The following is a 23,891-nucleotide window of genomic DNA, read 5'->3' as shown; positions in this document are numbered from 1 at the left end:
AAGACATGAATGGACTTCCAAGGCTTTTTTTTGTTTCATTTTTTGGCTCTCGCACACTCGCACTCATACTTTTAGCGTGATTAAGTCAAAAATAGGTGTGCACACAAGCGCAAGCAATAACCAATGATAATAAAGATGCACATAAGAAGAGAGAAAGCGAGAGTGAGGGTGACACAAGAAAGAGAAAGCATGAGAAATGGAGGGCAAAGAGGATGTGGGTGTTTCATGACACAGCAGGAGTTTATCGAGCAAAATGACTTTGCTTATCTATTCAATTAAAATGGATTAAGGAAGGCAGTGAATGGCAAAATAACCTTGCTAGATTGGCCATACAATTTCCTCAACCTGATTTGCTGCCCCTCTTACGCCCTCTAGTCCCCACCTCTGCTCTTCTTCCCCTCCTCCTGTTCCCCTTTTCCTTCCCCATGCTAATTCGTGCACCTCTCCCTGTTTGTGTTTATGTCACACTTAATCTGTTATTCCACTTTGTATTGCCTCTGAGCTACATACAAGGCTTGGCAATACCTCTGTGCCTGCTCCTCATGTAAAGAAGATTAGAAGCGCTGATTGATTTGTCTTTGTCTCACGCTCTTCTGCGGTGGACACGGCTATTGGTAACCCATAGCGACAGTTTTGCCGTGGTAACAGTTAGCAGTGGTGACAGCTGAGATTGTGAGAATCAGAGATGCTGCCAGCATGAAAGCCGGCAGTGGGATACATGGGTGCCACGCACCTGAGACGGTGTCACGTGAAGCTTAACAAGCGTTTATGACTAACCACATATGGAACTTCAGCATTAACCACTAGCTCCAGACAGGGTGCATGTGAGTGTGCAGACAGAGAGGAGATGTGTCACACCTTTTAACCGTTTATGTATTCACACACAGAGGCAAGCATACACACACATACAAGGGGTTGTGTTGTCTTCACTTGACACTTAGCCTAGGGCTAACTGCAATTTAGAGCCTTCCAACCTTTGGTTAATTGAGTTTTTGGCCCAGGGCTAACATTTCCCTCTTGAGAATTTTAAACTGGGCCAAATAAACCATTAACCTATGGCTACCTAATATTGTTCTGAGGCAGGGACACAGCTAATTCTCATAGAGTTATCAGCATAAAAATTCACAGCTGTGAAAATGTACTGTAACAAATATACTGGAGGCTTTGTTGTATGACGAGGTAGCTAACAGAGAAAACAGAGCAAACACTATTCCTCACAGCAGCAATGTATGTGTTATTAATTAGGTTGTTTAAAAATTAGAGTGAATTATAGAGTAAAATGTTTTTAATTAAAGTATGTTGCTGGTACTTTTGCAACACTTACAGTTAGGTTAGAAAATCAAAATGTGATTAAAGCGTCTTTCAGCTTTACTTCAACGGTTTTTAATAAAAGTATTCGATTAACTGTATAGGAACTGCAACCATTTTCAAAAGGAATGCACCAGCCAGTTCAACAACATCAACAGGCTTGGAAGTCCACAGATGGCAAATACAGTGGTTGATTGCAGAATTCTTTCCTTGGTTAAGAAAAATCCTTCACAACCTCTAACCAAGTCAAGGATGTTTTCAAAGACTCTCAAAGTCTTTAAAGTTGGCTCAAAAGATGCCTTTATGAATGTTAACAGATAACAACTCGTTATAGTCAGTAACAGAAATGCATTAAACTATGCCAGAAAACATCTAATAGATAATGGCCAAAAAGATGCTCCAAAAGCAACACAAGAGTTTCTTAAGGCAAAGACATGCAGTAGCCTTCAATGATCAGTGCCTGAACTGAACCCACTGAATCTGTACAAGCAGTATTTGAAGGTAGCTGCAGTAAAGGCTTGGCAGTGGCAGAGCATCTCAAAGGAGGAAACACAGCGTTTAGTGATATCCATAGGTTCTTGCTAAATCCCTTGAAGTAAAGCTGAAAGTCTGCACTTTAACTACACGTACATACAGTTTGATTTAAAACCAACTTATTAACCTAAATGTACATAAGGGGGAAAAGCTAAGTGGAAAATACGCTGTGAAGAGGGACAGAAACATATACTACTTCTGCAGCATCATTAAGAATCATTTGCTGCATTTCTCATCTTCCGCATTCATGTCTACTGAACAGATATTTACAGCATTTGTAGAGTTCACGGCCTAAAAATCTAAAGCCTGATTCTTTTGAGGCTGAGAAATGACAAAGAGTCAGGGGTCACATTCGTCCCCCATCAAGCCGCTTGTTGGATAAATGGATATTGATATGGCTGCAACCCAAAATGAATTACTGATGTAACTAAAGCTCAGGTTGAGACTGTGAGCCTGTGTTTTGCATACCCAAAGGAAATCTATTAGCTGCCATGTCAATGGTTCTGTTTTAATTCACTCTGTGGGAAATATACAGCATATAACTGGTTGTAGGTGTGAATTTAGTTATGTGTGTGGATGATACAGCATTTGTACTGTGTATGTGTCTAAAGATGCTATAAATGATGCTGAAGATGAATTTGGCAAGCTGCCTCTGCAGTCTAGGCTGCAGCCAGACCTCCATCTACCTTATCAAACACAGACACACACGAAACACAGCCTCTCTCTCTCTCTTTCACTTTCTCTATATCTGACTTCTCTTTCCTGCTCGCAGTATTTGTGTAGGAAAAAGAAAAATATCCATGCATATAACTGTAAATTAAAACATGCTCACACTGACACATCTAATCTAAAATGTCCACTCATACCTGTGTTGAAACATTTGTACACAAGCACATATAAATGTCATCGACCAAGAAACAAAACATTGTGTCATCTTATGTACCAGTTCCAAGATATCATAGGGAAATATTTTCTTGTTTTTTTCGCCAATATTTTTCTTCTTTCTTTCTAAAAACTTATTTTTTTCTGGTTTCTGTTTCTATCTTTCCACTTGTATTTGCTGCTACAGATTATGTCTTTAGCAGTGAATAGGAACCATACTGTGGCTGTATTCAGCTGCTCACTGTGACTGAAAATACGAGAATATAAGCCTCTTAATCCAGAGTCATACCAAATAGCTGCAAAAAGCATTTACTTTCACATACATGTCACTGTATGTCTCAAGAACCAAGTAAATACTACAATGCAGGACTTCCTGTACATTATCTTTCTAAAACAATGCTTCTAAAACTTTATATGTATATAAAGTGAGGCAGGAAATCACAACTTAATGCAATAATATTTCAAATGACAAAAAAAATCACAAGGTTCCTTTTCACTATAGCCAAAAAGAAGAAATCTTAGTGCTGTCGAGTAATGTCTTAAATCACCTGCTACAACAATACAAAATTAAGTAGTTATTATTTTGTTAGAGAAGCTTTTAATTTCCTAAATGCCAGTAGTGATTTTGGAGTGACACACACAGATTAGACAATATAAAATGAATAGACAGTTATAAAAAGCTGTGATTTCAACTTTTTGAATTTAATAGCCAGTATAATTTCTGGAAAAAGAAAATCAATACAGAGCTTTGAAGTAAATTAGGGAGCACAAAAAAAAAAAGTGACTCGCTAAAACATTCACAGCTCATTGTCCTTTAGTAGTCTGCCAAATTTGAGAAGCAGAAAATAGAATGTATAAACTGTGTCTTTGTTACACAATCTAACCTTCAACATTGAAAACAAACAAAACCGTGACCTTAATTGTTAACGAAATTTATATCCTACTACTCCTGTCAGGATATTCTGGTATCAGATAATCCTACAAACAAACACAAATCCATCCATGTGACATACATGTAATATTGCTAACGTAATTGGGTGAGTTCCTATGAAAATGTGACGTACATGTGAGCTAAAAAAATTTATGACAGGAAATGTGAAGTAAAGGCGAAATACAAAAAAAAAAAAAAAAAAAGACAGGAATTTTCCCCTTGCACTAAAATCCTGGCACTACTCTGCAAATAAACGTTTCTTCTGATTGTTAATTTGAATTCACCGACACATAAAATTACACTTGTAATCATGCAACGCACTCATCCTGATATAAACCTGTCTACTTCCCTGCTGGGTGATTGGAGAAGTCAAAATGAACAAATGATGTGGACAAAAATCCAGGAAGTCAGTAGTGCCATTATGTTTCCTGTGGTTAAAGAGAAGAAGGGACTGTCATGGACAAAACTCCATCAAATGAAACCTCACCTCTCTTTTGAAATACAGGCACAGACCGGGTCATAAAAAAAGCCCATGTGTGTAACTGGATTGAAGTAATGCTAATCAACGTGCGCCCCTGCTGGTCTTTGTCTTTGCTTCAAAGAGTTAATAACACATTTTTCTTTTTGTCTGCTGATAAGCAGGAGAGAATACAATTGACAATTTAATGCCACTTCATGTGTTTGGAAGCCTTTGTAATAAAGCAAAGATAGTCATACAGACATTTTAAACTCTCGCTTGTTTAAAATGAAAGAAAAAAGTCACTTTCTTACAACTCTGAAGATGAGAAAAGATACATAACTGACAACAAAAGAAAATGTTATTAAACATCCAAGCTAATCATAATGATACTAATAGTAATTATGAAGCAGTGACAGTTATGATCATTTATTTTATATTTACCTTTGATTGAAATGAATTGATTTATCATGAAAATTAGTTTTTATAATATTATGAGATGAAAGGAAAAAAAATATGAGTTATGAAAACCTGGAGGAAGTAAGAATTTTCCTCTGTTTCTATGTAAAACATTATGTAACCAATATGAGTTGAGCTAAAAGTTGTCCATAGTTACCCGACCATACCATAGTATGCTGCTAATATGGATGTTGAAAATACTGCTCTGGAGGTTCAGCAGCAAAACATCTCGTAACAACAACAACAAAATTCCCAATTAGTTTGTATTTAAAGCATTTTTAAAGCTCACAGAGCTTCTTTGACAAGGACGACTGTTGTTCTGGTTAAAGCCACTGAACTCTAAAAGGTAATTTTAGCTGGCAGAGGACCGCTTTCTGCCTCATGAGTTTATTTTGTGTGTGTGACTGGTATTTTAACACGTTATTTTTGAATCAGACTAATATGTTAAACACCAGAGGCACCCAGCAAATCCCAGTTTCTCCAAGGTAAACTTTGTGTCTGTGTGTGTGTTTGTAAGTGGAGTCTGGTAGGTTGAATGCGACAAACGTAATGGCTCTGGTAAAATATCAAATAATGGCTGTATGGTGATGCGGAAAAAAACCTTGAACTAACCAAACTAATACTTTTATGTTCTCCTGAACTAAAAACTTGATGAAATACTAATACAATCTTGCTATTCTTTAAAGGCACTAATGTAATCAGCTCTGGAAAAAATGTAATGCTAAAAGCTAACTATGAACTTAGAAACTTTAAGACTTAACCGTTTGCTTCTCTCTGACTCTCTACGCTCGTCTTATATTTTATTACAACCGAATTCACTATAAACAAACATCTTTAACTCCAAACAGTCTTTGCATGTACATATTGTCATGTCCCTGTTGTCAGACAACAGAACATACAGGGGAAAAAAATTAACATACTCAACATATTTACCAAGCAGTTACTCTGAACTGAAATCTCGATTCCTGCAATTTCAGTGTTATCTGACATAATTTGCATTCACATAAGTTACAAACAAAAACTGTACTGAGATTTTGGCTGTACTTAAGTAATTAACAGAGTCTCATTCAGGTCTGTATCAATATGGGTGTAGTTTACTGAAATCAAGCTCAAACCCAGAGGTACAAAGGTATGGTTTAAAAAACGATTTGGATCGAAACTTGAAATACACATAATGGCAACACACATTACAAGTAGCATGTCTTAAAGTGGTCAAATGTTAGAAAAAGCGGACCTTTAAAGGACAGCTGACCAAAAAAACCCCAAACAAACTAATATAGTGATTTTACGTGTTGTGGATCATGAGAGGGTGATGAAGAGTAGGGGCAGTGCATCACCTCTTGATAGTGACTTATGCAATTCCCTTGGACTTGGTCTCCAGTGGTCTCCCACAGTCCCAGTTCCTGACTAACATTATTAGTGTGCTATTAGCTTTGTACGGTGCCAAACATTCCAGTCTCTATGTGTGTGGCATTGAGCTGTAGTCTTTCTTGTAGTCAAAGCTGAGGCTGGTCTATCTGGTCTTACAGTCCTAGTGTAGTGCTGTGTTATCCAGGAGCTGGTGCTTTGGTGTAATTTACAATGCCCTACTACGCCCTAGGCTGTGCTCATGTATTAACTCATGTGCCTCATGTGATTCGTGTGTGTTGCTATAATTCCAGTCCAGATGAGTACCTGCTGTTAGTAGTCCCACTACTTCAATTTGTACTGCCACGCGTTTATGGAGTGGTGTTCTTCTTTTTCATCCACCAGGTGTAGATCGTGCTAAGTCCTGGTGCCGTCCAGCTCTTCATTCCTCCAACAACAACTCATTGAGGAACGTCTGCCTTTGTGATGCTGACTGGCTCTTGCTCTAGGTGCTGGTGTTATGTGCACCTTTTTCTCCCAGATATTCTTCTGGGAGAACATCTTCAGCTCTGGTAGGTCTGTCCTAGTTGTTATCCTAGTCTTTCCTATTATTCTCTTGCAACTAAGAGTACATCCTGGTAGCATCCTTGAAAAAGGCCACTCATATTTTTCCTCCTGCGTCTCTGGTGGTATCTCTTCAGCCAGAGCTGTAACATTCGTTTGGCAGTTTCCAGAGCCTCATCTTATACTTTTCTCATGATGCCTTTCTACACTTCACTTAACCAACTAATATCCTTTGAGCTTTTCTGATTTTAAATTCCAGCCTTCTTCTCCACAAAGAGCTTTCTCTACACGCATTCTTGATCATATACCCAAGTCCTTCTAGGATTACTGAGGCAGGGGTATCTAATAGCTCTGTGATACGAGTAGTGTGGATGGTGAGCAGAGCAGTGGTCACATCTGCAATAATCTCCTCTGATAGGACTTTGTCAGTGAACTGGGGGAGTTGTGCCCTTGGTTTGGTGGCTAACTTGAGTCTGGCCACAATCAGTAGTTTCCTCTGTTACTGCAGGTATTATCAGGTTCAGTTAAACTGCTCTCTTCTATCAGAGTTGGCTTATTATGTTCATACAGCTCACTATTCTTCCCATTGTACTGTAGACTCTGGATCTCCAGCTTTAATGGTAGCTAGCTGTCCTCTACTGATGTTATAACATTGAGCTACCAGGTGTTTCTTGATCAGTGTGGATGCCGGTCATCTACTCATCCATAGTCCTGCATGATATCATATTATATCTATCTATATCTCTGTCTTTCTATCTATATCTATATGTGTGTGCGTGTGTACATGCGTGTGTGTTTGTGTGTGTGTGTGTGTGTGTGCATGTGTGTATGTGTACAAAAACACTACACTATTTGGCTTCAATATAGCAAATGGATCTTTAACCAAATTAATGTCCCATATCTGGCTTAGTGATCGTCAATCAACTTTGTTTTTCATTAAAGACTATTTAAGAAATACAGCTTAAGGCACATCTCACTGTGTTTCTTATTGCATCATATTTCACACACTGCATTGCTGTCATGTGCATTGTGCACATGTGGAAAAGTGGAAATGTATCTCGTGTTTGCAGAGAATATAAGTGTGTTTTTGTTTGATGTGATCCAAAGTACAGGCTGAATTCTCTTTTTGTGTAAACAGTGTTTAGCCACGCCTGGGACCCAAAGCATGACAATGAAACAGACTTGATGAAGCCAGGCCAAAGATTTCGCTGTCAACGCAATGTTTTTTCACCATTGTTGGACACCTCTATTCAGGCATAATTGGATCCATTATAAAAGACACGAGCACTTAGGTTTCTTTCAGAGCTGCATGGGTGAGGGGAAGGGAGAGGAATCAAGTGTGATGTTTTTGTATGGAAGTGTGATTGCATTTCTGTATCCCTGCGTGTGTCTTTGTGTGGGTGGGTAAGTGGGTCGATGTGAATGAAAATTAGCCGCGTGCATGTTTACATGTTTAATTGCCTTTGATTTGCAGAAGGTTAATATTAATTTTTCTGTTTTGTATTGTGTTATGTCTATTTGCATATGTGCACACATTGTGCTGACACACATCACTTTACATCTGTGCATGAATGAGCATTACAGTTATATGGGATCACTTTTCATTAGGCTGCAGTTGCAGCTATTGACTGCTTCCACTGAAATTAATTTCATATAGAAAAAACATGTCAATGTTCTCAACCGCGTGTACTTGTAAATTGATTCAGAGGTACTGTAGACTGTGGAGGGGTGTGTGAATTTGTGTCTGTTGAAGGAAGAGATGCAGATTTGAATGCATCTGCATGTGCCAATGCCACTGTTTTAGATTGCCACTAGCTTTATTAAAGGGTTTATTAGAGTGTTTCAAAGGGGCTTCACCGCAAAATTAGTTTTGAGAGGCAAACCTGCTGCTTCGGGACTAATTGAGCTTCATTACCTCAATAAATACAAGTCAGTAGAATGCACATCTTAAGAATGGTGATTGTGGCAAGCTTTATCAAGCAGAACATCAGTGTGAAACTGGTTAGCTATTGCATTATTTCTCAAAAGCATTCCTCTGAATAGGTTTGACAGCATCTTCTAGTCACAAATTATTCACCTGTTTTTTCAAACACATATTTTGATGGCTTTCATTATAAAAGTTACAATCATTCCCTTCTTTGCAACACTGATTTTAATCAAATTCTCACATGATACTAAACCTGCGCAACACACTGATAGACACAGACAAGGACATACATGTACGCACACGTATACACAAACCTCAGCTTTGATCTTGTTGTCTCCAAAACAGAGATGCTGTAGGTAGGCTGCAGCATTGGACTGCACCGATGGGAACTGGTGCTGTAACATCTGGATCACCTCTGGCAACTCTGGATCTCTCCACCCAAACTCTCTGCAGAATGACATACAGAGACACTTTTATTCCTTCAGCAGGTTAACAAAGTTTCTCACTGAAATGAAAATATTACCTAAAAGTAGTTCAATAAAATCAGAGACTTTTTTTCAGCCACAGATATTCAACCATGCATGTCAACGTTAATGCGGGATATAAAGAGAAAGTCAGATGGATCCAAAGGCAGAGCATGAATGAAAGAGAGATTTAAATGTCAAAATCCACTCTGCTCTGTTTTCAGTACAAGAAAACTCACTTCTAATGGGAGAAGGCTTTAGAAACTAAGCAACACAGTGGAACAAAAATGACACAGATCACCTGCTGAATGCCTAATTTGCTGAAATATCGTCATTTTCATCCAACACAAGTGCAGGAAATGAGAGAAAGTAAAGATAAGGCCACAAAGCTAAGCACGTGGCAATCATGAAAACTTTAATAAATGGATCAAAATCAACCACAAATGGTATTAGCATTTTAGCGTAATAAAAGACAAGCTGGATTTCCTTAGAATAACAGTAAATCTTTGAAACCTTTTGAGTTATTTCAGATGGATGATTTGGAGCATTGTCATAGCAACCATGTGTGACAATTTTTTGAGAGGTAACCAGCAAATGTGAAGATGCTAGGGATTATCATTTTGAAGGTCAAGCTGAAGGGCAACAGCTTATTTGTACATTTGTATGGATGCGACAAAATACGAGTTAATACAAATAAAGAGGATTTCGGCAGAAGCATGAAGCGATGCATGCAGAGAAATTTTTAGAAAGCTTATAAAAGGAATCAAAAAGTGTTGCTAACTGCACAGGACAGCATTTCTGCTGCCTGCTTGCTGTCTGCAGTTTCAGTTATTTCCTATACATTCCACCACTGGAAGTTTATACTCTCATGAACACACTAGACAAAGTGAAATAAATGTTTTGTCCCTCGGTAATACACAGGAAATGGTCTCCTTTATTGTATTATCCCCCTCTGATAATTGTTTTGCTATGGCCCCCCAAATGAGGAAATTATGAGTGTGCGTGAAAGTGTGGGCGACTGGATATGTCTACACTCGTGCACGAGCATGTGCCGCCTCAATCCACCGTAATGTTTTCTCCAATAATCACTTTGTAAACTGTTTCTCTGTTGCTTCTTTCTCTCTGTGCTTTCAGAAAACTGCCAACTCTCAATGCGATCTGACGAAAACCTATGTTGAAATTTTGCGGCTCCCATCGATCATGATGTTTGAGGATTGATTTTGTTGTTTCTGGCTTCATGCTTACTGTTCTGTGGCAAACTGTGTCTCACCGTAATCCCCATCAAGCTATCGTGCAAACTGCTGATTTATTGTGCCTCCTAGCTCAGCCGACCCAAACATGAAAATGTGGTAAATATGGGACAATTGACCTGCCTGGGGAGTTAAACCTGATAGGGTAGAAGATTGTGTGTGCATCCATAGTTTTTGCTGCAGAAAATGAAGCCTCGACACAGCGCTCATCTCTGTCGGATCAAGTGAATGCACTCTATGAAACATCTGTGGAAAGCAGAGCATTCACAGGGAGTAAACATGGCTCTCAAAGATAAAGCAAGCTCCAGCATGGACGGCTGTTTATCTGCCGAATGATAAGTGTTCATTCAGCTGGAAAGCAGGACTGAAGGAGGGAGGTAGAGGACAGATAGAGAGAAGGAGGAAGAGGGAGGGATTCCCAAGGCATTTAGGGGATTTAGGAGGAGAGACCCCCAAACAACGTTCCTTAAATCACACAGTGAGATACCATCAGGGCAGTTTGTTTATGTGTGTAAGGGTGTGTGGCAAGATTAAGATAGCATCATGATGTGTGTTTATGAGGCCCTTGTTGCTTCCATGTCTGTTTGTGTGCATGAGTGTAATGGCAGGTGCATATATATTCTTTTGTGTCTATACTTCTGTGTACTGACGCCATATATATGTATCTGACTATATGCTATGTCACTGTATGTGTATGAGAGTGTGTGTCATCCATCCCCCTACAGCCTCCCAGTTCTGTCAGTGTAGTTAATAGAAAGCAGAGTGATCTGCTGATAAGATAAGCATCATGGCTCGACCATTAATTAAAAACCCCTGGTAGGGAGAGACAGTGAGAGGAACAGAGCAGAAGGGAGAAGGATAGAGAAGCGAAACCGCGAGGGAGGATAAGGAGTGAAAGTTAGGGGGGGAAACACTGAGCATTTGGGGGCAACTTTGAGTACAACAAGCGAGAGGAAGCTGACAGGAAAGGAAAAATAGGAAAAAAGAAAAAAGATGGAGAAAGAGGAAAACAACAGATGAGATGCCAGTCATGTCAACACAGGTGCTAATGAGAGCCATAGCCCTGGTAGATGCACCACAAGGCAAAGTGCCAATGATGTGAAACAGCAGGATGGAAACAGCAGCCTGGAAAAGTAAAAACGGATCAAAGACGCGGTACCAACATAACTGCAAAAGCCACATTAAATACCCACACAGCTTTTAAGGAATCTGCACCACGATATGTTGCCACTTATGTGCCATATTCTTTATGTTATATTTTTATTATTTTTTTGCTTTGTGTGGTAATAAATGCCACACAGAACAATTTGTGGACTTTGCTCTTTTATACCCAGGCTGTGTGTTTTTGATATGACACACCAGTGGGTAGGGGAATAAATTAGGTGTCACTGCTGCAGCACAGAGTTTCATGTTCCTGGTTAGAGAGGTTACTTTGCCATTTCTTGAGGCATGCGGGGGTGTGTTGCAGTGAAATATTTTCAATGGAATCACTAGGTATGGCAGGAGAGCAGTATGACATGACTGTGAAAAAGGCAGGTGGCAAGGGAAGGAAGGGCGGAGGCAGAGACAGAGTGATATAACTGGGACAAAGGAAAAGACTGCTGTGTGATGGTAGGGCTTTGATGCACACACACATACACGAACATGCACACACACACACACGCACATACATTTGAGGGAGGCAAAGTGTGATAGAAGAGTACCACACATGAAAATACAAGGACTATCAAAGGATTTCTTTCTTTTTTTTAAACCTCTCTTCATCTCTCTCTCTTTTCATGTCTAGGTCTCATGAGACAGTTGAACTTCAGTCTGAAATCCCATCATGGCCATTGATAGACAGTATTCACACACACACACACACACACTATAACACAATATGCTTGACAATGTTGAATTTCACACTGATTGGCTGATGCTATATGAGGGGAAATAAATGAGTTGGAGAAGTTAAGTAATGCAAAGAGATCCACAAATTGACGGTTGCAATATTGAAACACATTCAGAGCCTGACACCTGTTTTCAAAAGTGTTGCAAATTCAACCAGGACTAAAATGTTTATGGTTTAAGATCAACAAGCTGTCACATCATGTCACTTTCATTTATTACCACTTCTATCCCATTTGAGGGCGTTTACAGCACACTGTCGTGGTGTTGTAGTTAATCTTATTCATCTGTCTGCACAACCTAATACGATGCATGATGTTTTACACAATTTTGAAATGATTTGGGTCTCCTAGTCCAGATCACATCCATCAGCGGTGCCCACAGTGCATCTAGAGTGACAGCTCCACACAGGAAGTCTGTCCCTCTGGCCTTAATCTGATTGGACAAGCCCTGTCATGTCTGTTAACTGATTCGAGGGTCAGGAATGGACAAACTGGCAGTGTGCATACTAAAGCAGATGCTAATTAGGACCTGAACATCAATCTTCATCACTGTGTTAAGACAGAGGGAGGGCAGAGGGAAGGGGTAGTGTAGGAGAGAGAAGAGAGAAAAAGCAGTTACTATGAAGGACCTGAATAAGGTTGGCTATTGGTTTGGGGAGCAAATGATATTCTCTTCAACACTGAAGATCAAATTATTTAGCATTTTAGTAGACCAGACTATCTTCTTCCTGTCTTTTTCATTTTAATATTTTCCTGTTGACTGCCAATGGCTGTCAAAAGCCTAAAAGAGTGGTAAAAAATGTAGATACTTAAGTGTGAGTAAGTATTATTTTCCCCAGAACTGAACTAAGAGAGGTGCTATTTTATGCATTTTGCATCAATCTGTGTGTGTAAAAAAAGTGCTCCTCAGCACAGAGTGTACTACCCAAGGTAAATAAAAAAGAAAAAGAAAAAAAGACTTCAGCAGTTCGATAGACAAACAGATGCCCGAATAAGCTGCATGTGAGAGATGCACAAACAGTGGCTCTTAGTTCAATGGCAGCTCCTTTAATTAAGTGCAACTTAATTAAGATGCTATCCAGAGAAAATAGCCAGCACTGCTGATGTGAACGCTGCAAAGTTACATTTATGTTTCTCTTTGGTACATAGCCACGGAGGAAGATTCACCTCATGTGCAAAAGGTGGTACTGATAAACAGGGACAATAATTTATGGTGTATGTATTGTAAACATATTTATATCAACATAATGTTTACCTCAGTAGGTTAAATCATCATGGTCAAGTTATATAATATTACAAGATACTTGCATCAGCTTATTTAGATCTAGTTAAGATGACTGAACTAAAATGTGTCAGCCAAACAAAAAATCAAGTTGTCCAGATTACATTTACTGACCAGGTTTTGTTTTACTACAGTGTGGACTTCAGACGCTCTCCCAGGGTGCTCAGACGGCACGCAGTCAGGTTCATGCCCTACTTCATGTTCTAAGTCAGTTTTCTGTTTGTTTGTTTAACATTAACGAGTTAATTGAATGTGAACAAACCTCAAGTGTCACTTTTTGTTCTGACATTTTTTGTTCCTTATTCCCAGCAGCATGCAGCATGATCGGTGATTGCCACGCACCTGTGCTGACTCTTGGGCTGAGCATATGGCCCGATTCGTAATGAGTGTGACTCTACGTAGAGTCACCCTGGAAACGTCCCTATATCGAGAGGTAAGCTAGAAATACGTGGGAAAGTTTCGGGATGCCCTTGTCCTCGTCCAACAGAAACAGGAACTTTCAAACAGCATACGTTGTGCTTTATCCCGCTATCAGATGCCCGTATTAGGATCATTAGGATGCACCTATTCCCCTTCAGTTTAAATGAGGAATCAATATATATTACATCCCTGAAATGCTCCAACTCATAATTGATTTCTTCTTTGTTGTTCATTATTATTAGAATACACGACAACCGAAATTGAAAAAAGAAACAACATATGAATCACATGTCATGTACAAACATGTGCAAAGTAACATACAATCGTACAAAATTTCCACAAAAGTAATTCTGTCTCGATTGAGACAGCCCTGAGGTAATCACATGAAACTCATATCTGTAAGTGTGTGGATTTTCTAGTTAGCCAATAAAAATCAATAAAAAAACATACTGTAAAAGACCACGTGGCCTTAGGAGCAGTTGACATGGACCTTTTAAAACCACAGCACTTTCTACAGAATCAGAACGTTTGTGTTCTCCCCTGGCCTTTAATGGCTCTAGGCAATATAATGTGTTTTGCCCACATTCTTCTCGCCTGCTAAAAAATTCTCTGTGTAGACCTGGAAGAACCAAACAAAAGCCACAGCTCCAGCAAATGGGATCAATGAAAGGTGGGGGAAGAGAAAGGTTGAAGCCCATAACAGCTGAGCTGACAAATGAATGGATAGAGATAGATGGACTGAGCCTAAAATGAAGCCAATGCAGAAATAAACAGAAGCAAAAAAATCTGCCGTGAGTCAGCTACAATAAAAACACCTTATAGTGTGTCACCATCCCCCTACTTCTTGCCTTCTGCTCCGCGGTTACTGATGGGCAAATGGAAATGGCTCTCGTAATCACATTTCACCTCTATTCATGAAAACAGAAAAGTGAGCCATTAATTCCATACAAAGACAGGAAGAAATGGAGATAGGAGCACAAAATAGGAGACCATGAATACGAGCAGGAAAATCCAATGCAGATAATAATAAGTATGGACATAAGAATGAAAAGATTACTACTTTTCTCCAGCTCATCTCTACAGTTGGAGCTACGTGTGGTTTTTCTCGAGCTCCTTTCCTTCCCTTTGTCTCCACATACCGCCACACCTGTGTATCGCTCTCCTTCTCTCTGTCTGGAGGTTTTTTTCCTTTCTTTGTTTCATGCAGCAACCATCAGATGACAAGAAAAATCAATATGCTTTCTCTATGGCATCTTCCAGCTGGGAGTCTGGGGCTCAGGAGGTTGAATAGGACCGAGCAAAGAATTAAGTAAGAAGAATGAGCATTGCTGAGTGAGACCAGCTCACCTTGCATGGAACAGAGAAACAAATAATGATGGGAAAACAGCTAGTGATGAATGTATAGTTTGAAACTAACAAATCACAAATATAACTTTATTTTGTAAGTTTTTTATGAAACTAAAATAGCAAAAATTAAGATTAAGAGTCTGTAGAGACTAAGTAATGTTACAGTAATTAATTAAAGTATGGTGAACAGCAAGATTGTCATCAAAATCCTTAACGATTTTCGGGTGCGCTTCATCTATACTTCATATAAAAGAACTGTATCCAAGGAGCATTCAGATACAGTAAGAACGATGGTGTTAATGCTGGTTATTTTCTTTGTTCTTTCAGTGTATTGCTGTCCAATAAATGTTTCTGCTGCATGGTTAAATAAGTCGTTTTTTTTAGAGCAGATTACAAGAGTGTTTTTACACTTTGCTCTCTTTTTGTAATTTGATCTGGATAAGTATGGCCACTTGAAAATTAAAATGTAGAAAATGTCAACTGGGAGAGACTGTGTGCTTGCAGATATGTGTTTGTGAAGTTTGCATGGGTGAGGTTGTTGAAGGGGAACATTAGTGTGCAGGGCCACAGAGCGATTTGCCAGTGTAAGGAAAACACAAACGCCAGCACAAGTCCTTGCAATTAGCTGAACACACAGAATCGGAGGCATAATCGAATAGGGCATTAGGCTGACAGACAGGTGTTCATTTATTTACACGCCCAGAAAAGGGCGTGCACTCATGCACGTGCACAGCGTATTATACACACACTGTAAGTGAACAAAGGAGAGCGTTCACACGCACACAAACATCAATGCACGCAAGACATAACCACACAAGTGTGCACACTTGCAGATAGCACATGCATGATTGTGTGTCTTTGAATACACAAATATACGCTTCCTCATAACTACAAAGAGGAAAAAATACACACATGTTCACACGGCCATTATCCCGCATTTGCTGATCGGTAATTTTCAGCCCGGTGGTACTATTCCCCCGTTGCAGGGTGCAATTACTGGATGTTTACACAGCCAAACAATAGACCAGTGAAACATACTCTCAGTCAAACATTCATTAAATGGGCCAGTAGGTGCTGAGGTGACCTAGACCATTACACTGTATCGCACCACGCTCATTAAGATTGAGCTGTGTATTGTACTGTATCCGAACCAGGAGTCAGCCTTAATCTGATACCCTCATGACACTTTTCCAATTGGATAACGATATTGTTGTACTGTGATATACAATCTAACAACAGACTGTATGTAAAAGATGGAAGTCGATTAGAACAAACGAAGCATGTTAAATCTGTTTTTTTCTAATGGTCAGCAGAGTATGCCTGCTTTGGTTATGAGCAAACAAACAAAAACAAGTCACTGGTCTCAGTCGATATTTAAAGTCTTATTTAGCAAAATCTGGTGTTTTTTTTAAATTATGCTTCTAATTACAGTCAAAGGGGACATAAAGCAGGGTATGTTTACAGTAAGGTCATGTAAACAATTATGAGGTTTACCTTATAACTGGTAAGCTACGATTTGTTATATTGTTATTATTTCCCTATTATTATTGTTATTATTTATATTTATTATTCCACCATCAGATTCACACATTTCACTCATCGCAAATTGTTTCAAAAAGCTAGTATGGTGCCAGTCAACATGGTGATACAAGACTGTGTTGTTGTTTTTCTTTTTCTCTGTTTTTTTTACAGCTTGATGAAAGGGTTGATATCAGTGACCAACTGTCAACAGACTGCACTGCAATTATGTCTGATAACACTGAGAACTGCCACTCCAGCTTCTGCCATGATACAACCAAAAGTGAACAAAATTGAATCTCTGAGTATTGTGGATGGGGATTTGATTGGTCAAAGTGTAGGCACAGGATTAAGCTGGTGGACGAACAAGAGTCTGCTGGAAAAATTGCCTCCTGATTTGCAATCATGCTCTTGCCACTGAATAACAAACAGGATGGGTGGACTATTTTTTTTTGCCATGATGCTAATGAGGATGCTCGTCCGTGCAGATGTGTGAGTGTGTGTCCATGTCCAACAAATGTACCTTCATACCTTATCGCTAATGAAGGTGTCACAGTGTCAGTTCATATGTCTATGTGTGTTAACCAGCCACAAATTATCCAATATTATTTTGCCATGTAGCTATCACAATAAGGTCAAACAAAATATTAACATTTAAATGTGTGTTGATTTACTTGTGAAACTATCTTTGTCATGTGTGTAAGACATAAAAATGTTGTTTGCACAGTCACATTAATGGGCTGACAGTATGTAAATCATTACATTTTAAGGTGAGGGCATTTCAAAGTCAGTTTAAGGTTACATTCACAGTAGGGTGAGGTCAGTCAGGTACTAGGTATTGTTACAGTTACTCTAAGTCTTCAGGATATGAATGTGATTCAATGCAATGCCCTCTAAAGTATATGATACACAACTGTGCTCTGTGAAAGCGTGTGTGAGAGAGAAAAAGGTGGGTGTGTAAATCCATTCTTCCACTACCAGATTCACATTACACAACCAGACACTTACTGTAGAGGTCAGAGACCTGCCCTGACATTAAACAAGTGAGATGACTTGGCAGATCCACTCAGATGTACACACACGCATGCACACACACATGCACGCACACAAACAAATTCTTCTGTCTGTAATTTCCCCCTGCACTCTCTCTAAGTTACAGAAACACACAAGCATGTGCATCCTTCAAACACACTCTACATTTACTTCAGTACTCAAACATCTTATGTTTCTTTCTCTGTTTTTGAATACACTCTCTGCTATTATAGGGAGGGTTGGTTGTGATGGGGAAGTTAAACCTGAACTAAAAGCCTAGAGAATGATAAAATATAAATTGGAAATTTGAAGCGCTGCAGTGGCTTCAGACTTCTATCTATATCGGAAGTGTTTGTGCACAATTTTGAGTTACACACAATCATTATAGTCACATGCAAAAACTATGCTGAAAGCTGGGTTGGAAAATGGGAAACAGGTGCAGAGCTTTATTGAAACAAATGCAAACTTGCATGGAAATTGATAAGAAAAAAAACAAAAACAAAGCTTGTACAACTTTAACAAGCTTGAAAGTCTTATTTGGTATAACTGCCTTTATTATTCAGTATAGTCTGAACTATTTGTCTGCCAGATTTCTTATTTTCTTTTAAGTAGTCTTCAGGAATAGTTGTTTAGACTTCTTGAAGGACATCGCACGGCTTTGGAGCTTTTGTTCATCCGAAAATATTCAGATATGAGGACTAGCCTTAAAATAAGTGAAAAAGCAGCCAATGTTCAAAGAAAAACTATTGATCAGGACTATTTTAAAAAATCATTTGATGAGAAATATAAAGAAGTGAAATTTTATTTTATTTTAGCTCTTATCCCAGCATTACTGGTTAATTCTTTACTTGTCCTACAGTTCACCCTAAGGTGACTAAATCCTCCTTGGGCACTGTATAAGTTTGGGTGTTTGCATGTTAATATTTCAGTGCTGTTTTGTGTGCAACCCGTTTGTGTTTGTGTGAGAGGGAAAGAGTGTAATCAGCAGAGAAAAACTAATAAACCAGTGATTAGTTTATCCACCTGCTATTCTCATTAGATCTCAATGGAGCAAAAATGCAACACAGAGTGCTATCGCTTCAGGATTTGCTAAAAAAAAAAAAAGCGGCTTAAAAGCAACAGAGCGAGCGGGCAGATAATGAGGCTGACTGTGGAAATGATAGCATTAGGATAGGAGTAGAAGACATAAATGAAAAAAATATGAGTAAAATGGTTTAAAACATTGATAAAATAAATAATTCAGACAATGACAAACATGATTTCACTATTGTGAACTCTGAATCTAAAACTGATATAACCAATGTCTGAAATGATGATAAAAAGGAAATATGTCTCAAAATTGAGTCTGCATTTAAAGATTTTTGACATTTTCCTAGTATGTTTGTGCACCATAAAGCAACACAACTCCTTAAGACTTCACTTTCTCTCTCTCACACACATACACACAAAAAACGGATTAAGTGAGGCTAAAAGCAGTCATCCACTTCAAATAAAATGGGGATGGAGGCAAGAGAGAAATAAGGAACAGAGCTGAGCAATAGAAACATCACCGAGCTGAAGCTCCAACATATCTGGGGTCAAACAATATGGCAGAGTGGATGCTTTATTCACTCTGGGTCAACTGAACACAAAGTGTGTCGTGTGTTCTATAAACACACAGAAAGGTGCTGTAGAGATACAATAAAATAAAAGAGAAAAAACACGAGATTTCACAGCAGCATGCACAAAAACTATAGAAAGTGTGACTCCTTCCATAGAGGAATATAGATGACAGCAGTGATATTTTATTTTCCACCTCTCTCATTCATCTGAGGTATGGGGTTTATTTTCTTCATGATATTCAGTGAGCAACATTTCAATGATGCAGATGACTGAATCCGCTGAAATGGTATAATTTGGTGAGAAAACTTTTATTTTCTGCAAGTTCACCCGTCCTTGCAAAACGATTGCTGGCATGAAAGCAAAACCCATGATGGGATAGGTGTGAAATTACGACCTAGCTTGACAGCTCTGACAGCTTGTTTGACATAAAACAATGAGGCAAAAACCTGTATTTGAAATTGCCAAAATATTGCCTTCTCGTTGATTTTCTTTTTTTTTTTTCCATCTTGTTTTTGGACTGACTGAACACTTGGTCATTATTGGTTACTGTTACAAGTATTAAAGGTACACAGTAAGTGAACCAATAAATAGTCCTCAATAAATAGTCCTTTACCCTACAATGGCATTTATTTCAACAGAATGAACATAGATTGGATTACATTTATTTGTTTCTAATATTGACTGACATATATACAAACATACAATTCTGCAAGGTTCAGGCTTTTTTGACAAATGGCATTTCAAGACTGTAAAATCAGTGAAGTGATTCAGGGGGATACAGAAAAGGTACAAAATGTACGCTTGGGAAAAGCAAACACTATCACGCATGAATTCACATGTTACTTATTGATGTAATGAAAACACAAGAATATACTCACACACATCTTCAAGAGGGATAAGATAACACTAACATGTGAAATGACTCATGAAGATGTGCCTTGCAACTTTTTCTTAATTCGCCGTGCTTTCTTTTTATTGCCGTCATTTTACCAAGATTAGCATTGGACTTGAGTCATGATCGAGCATCTGTCTGTCTGATAGCAAAGCCAATGTTTATAATATGAAAGTGCATGCACACACACAGAAGCACAAACATGTGCATATAACTATTGTAAGCGTGGTAAGTAGAGTCTAAGGAATCACTTTTTACCCTGCAGTGGAAAGAAGAAGGAGAAAAGATTGATAGGAACAAGGAGAGGGACAGAGAAGTGATTTGCTACTTTAATAGACACAAAGGACAACAGGAGGGAGAACAACTGTGTGTTTACACTGAAAGAACTGGAGAAAACACTTGGTGCTTTGTTCTGGATGGATGTCTATACCTCCCAGCCCATCAGACCTGCAGAGCTGTGATGGAGTGATGGAGAGAGAGATGATGAGAGTAATGGATGCATGACAGATGAGTTTCTGCATTCAGTCGGAGGCCCTCGGATGAATCTGTGTTATTTTATCATAACTTAGTGAAAAAAACAGAACTGACTCTGCAGAGCGAAAGCGAGAAAGGCAAGTTTATGATGAGAACAGGAGCATTTCCCTGAATGAAAACAAACAAACAAACAAACAAAGAAACAAAAAAATTATAATGGCATAGCCAAACACCTATTTTTATAGGGCAAATAGAACAGTTTTTCCTCCCAGTAAATAACTATTGTGGGGGTTCTTAACAATGGCTACTATCAGTGATGTGTCATCAACAAATATGTTTTGCTTTATTTGACAAGAGATGATTCATGGAGCATGGATGCTTTTTCAAAAGCATCCAGCTGCACACATTCCGGTGGTTACTGAGCAGCCCCACTGGTACTTTTAAGGGGTTATGGGCATTACATCGGCTCTGAAAAGGTGCTACACTGAGCTTTACAGCACCAAATCTATAAGCTGTAGCTGTCTGCTGCCACATGGGGTTGAATTAAAAACATGTGGGACATGGAAATATAGACTACACTTGAAGCATCAAGCTCTGGCCTGTCGTACAGAAGACAAATTAAAAGGGACGTCTTTGTAGTGGAGTGAAACTAGTGAGAAAAACACCTAAAGCTATCTAGAGCAGCTATTCTGATTTTTGTCACGTGCATTTCTTTGAACTTCTCTTCCTCTTTAGTTCCCTTTCCCAAATTTTCAATCAGTCAAAATCCAATCAAAAGCACATCAATCTGATGTCTCTGTAGCATATGTGTTGGCTGAATTCACATAATCTTTCTATCTGTATAGCTCAGTGTTATGCAAAACAAACACAGATGCAGAATGATTGATTTGCCTTTATTTAAGCACTTTGTTGGTTAAAAAAAAAAAAGAGTTTTAAATACCACTAATTCACTTTCTCGCTCAGATTCAGATTCAATCAGCTGAAGGAAGAAATCACAATCCTGTCATAGATCCGCCACTGGACATCCAAGCACTAATAGATGCGGAGAAACTGTGTTTAAGGTCATAACTGTAGTGTGTTCTCATAAATTATGGTTAGACTTAAAACCAAAAAAATTCCTTTGTTTTTTTAAATACTCCTTTGTCCGGTTAGTTCTGCTTTATGCTTGGAAAGTCTTTGGCAACATACCAGTGAGTCAGTACCTTTTAATTAGCATGGCAAATAGATATTAGATTAAGTATAATATTGTTAATATTGGTTTCTGTGTGCATATGTGTGGGTGTGAGCGCTTCAGTGGGTGTCTAAGTGCTTTTTATTTCAGTAAGAGCTCTTCCAGTGGGATGTATCATGACAGGACTGGAATCCGCAGGTGCTTTTGGAGCAGGTAAATACAGATATGAATGCATGACTAAATGTGATCAAAAACAAAAAACTATTGCGTTTGAAAGTAATACAGCAACCATAACAAAGATCCATGATCTTCTTTTTTTTTCATTTCTCATGTAAATCTTTCTCACAGATTCAGCCACACACTGCATCTTAGTAGCTCACTGGTCATTGCAGAACCCCATTCGTTTGCTTTTCTGAAGCAACTCAGCTAAAAGGTCAAGATGCCTCTCCTGCACGAGAGGCACAACTTGCTGACCTTAACATCAACAGTCCCATGAAGAGTACTGTGGAAAGATACCGATGGCTGCTTGACATTTTTGCCCAGAGTTAATAAAAATAATAATTAAATACAAGAAAAATTAAATCTTATTATTAGTGTCTTAGAAGGAGAGTTAAAAATAATTACATAGTGAAACTGGACTATAGACTGAGCCTAACACACAGCTATCCAGGTGAGATTTTGCCTGCAGCCAAACATTTATAGAAACTTCTTATAAATGATTTAAGCACAAATTAACATAAAAATAAGTGACTCGGCTCTTGTCTGTGAAAAGTATACTGTTTGTTTTTTAAGATTCATAGTAACACGTATTAAGGTAAAGATTAGCACTATAATAAGCTTTTGTAAATTGACATTTAATTTTGTATCAGTGCACTGTTTCTACCAGAGTACCATTAGGCCTGTTGGCTATGATTAGGCTGTGTTCTCCTCAAGTAAAAGCCAGAGAAGAGGTGAAGTGAAGTGAGGCATGGGGAGGAGAGAAGATATACAGTAATTTCGCTGGTGTGACATTTTCCCATAATCCCTCCCAAATGCCACTAGTGTCAGGAGGCAGAGCAGCAGAGAGGTGGTGGAGCGGAGCCATATCCCATCCTAACACATTCCCTACCCTATAGATGAATTTGTACGTTTCTGTTCATGTGCACTCATGTATAAGGTTTGATGAATTTCAGTTAAAAAGTGTTAGTGGCAGTAATTAGCATTAAAAATAAAGCAATTAATGAATCAAAAGTCCATGACAGATTCATTACTGACTGGACATTGCACATACTTATAGTGAGAAAATGTCCTGCAACCACAACCTTACTTTATATTTTGGTTTCCCTCTCCCTGACAGCCAAATATCAGCTGAAGTTTAGCCTTAACCTCTTATGCGTAAGACATTTTTTGCCAATGTCTAAATGCTTAAGTATAGAATTTTGCATTAGTGCCTCTAGGTGTAAGTATGCAATGGGCAACTCATCTACATTAATAGCCTGTCTCGCTTTGGTCATCCTTTTGTCTCCCAGGCCTCAGATACAGGATGAAGCTCATTGTAGCAGGGAAGAAGGCAGATACACGGGGTTGTTATTATCCCAAGGTCACACACACACACACACACACACACACACACACACACACACACACACACACACACACACACACACACACACAGAGAGAGAGAGGCCACCTCAGAAAAGGGAAAATAACTACAATGGGCAATTTACCCAGAACAGGCAGGGATGACGGCCAGGACACACACACACACACACACACACACACACACACACACACACACGTTCACATGTGCATATTGTGAACACAGATACACACACACACAGCTGTGCCTCAGAGCCAAGGTTCTGGCAATGCATCATTACCCTCCCTTGGAGGTGATTCCATATCCCAGCATGCATTTCTCATGTGGAGAGGAAATTACCCCTGGGCCGTGCTGAGAGCCAATAGAGTGTGTCCTCTGTCCTCTGTCGGTTTCTCTCTCTTTCTTTCTCTTTGGTTAAGTCCCCTTCTCACCCTGTAACTGTGCTCTCCCACCCTTACCGTCCACCCTCCCTTGCTTTCTCTCCAAGCCACCCAGTTACCACGACATCCTTTCATCTTTCTCTATCTTTCTCTCATTAACACTTTTTCCCCGTCTTCTTTCA

General features: G+C 38.9%; 1 protein-coding gene and 1 long non-coding RNA gene across 5 annotated transcripts in view; one reads left to right on the top strand and one right to left on the bottom strand.

The window, feature by feature from the left end:
* The window catches only part of ctnnd2a (catenin (cadherin-associated protein), delta 2a), a 283,916-nt gene that overhangs the window by 97,036 nt on the left and 162,989 nt on the right, over positions 1-23,891 (bottom strand). For all 4 annotated transcript variants that reach the window (XM_086305983.1, XM_086305978.1, XM_086305982.1 and 1 more), the window contains exon 13: positions 8,724-8,856. In XM_086305983.1, the coding sequence (XP_086162109.1) occupies positions 8,724-8,856 (133 nt within the window). The remainder of the gene's footprint in view (positions 1-8,723; positions 8,857-23,891) is intronic.
* Positions 709-13,485, top strand: LOC147321837 (uncharacterized). Its single transcript, XR_015131027.1, has 3 exons — positions 709-824; positions 6,324-6,490; positions 13,429-13,485. It is a non-coding gene; the product is annotated as an uncharacterized LOC147321837 (long non-coding RNA).

The sequence above is a fragment of the Aulonocara sp. 'chitande type north' Nkhata Bay genome, linkage group LG9 (assembly GCF_057382095.1).
Source record: "Aulonocara sp. 'chitande type north' Nkhata Bay isolate Kocher_YH1m ecotype deep benthic linkage group LG9, A_spYH_male_GT1.1, whole genome shotgun sequence".
NCBI classification, from domain to species: domain Eukaryota; kingdom Metazoa; phylum Chordata; class Actinopteri; order Cichliformes; family Cichlidae; genus Aulonocara; species Aulonocara sp. 'chitande type north' Nkhata Bay.
This window is presented reverse-complemented; position numbering and strand designations above follow the sequence as displayed.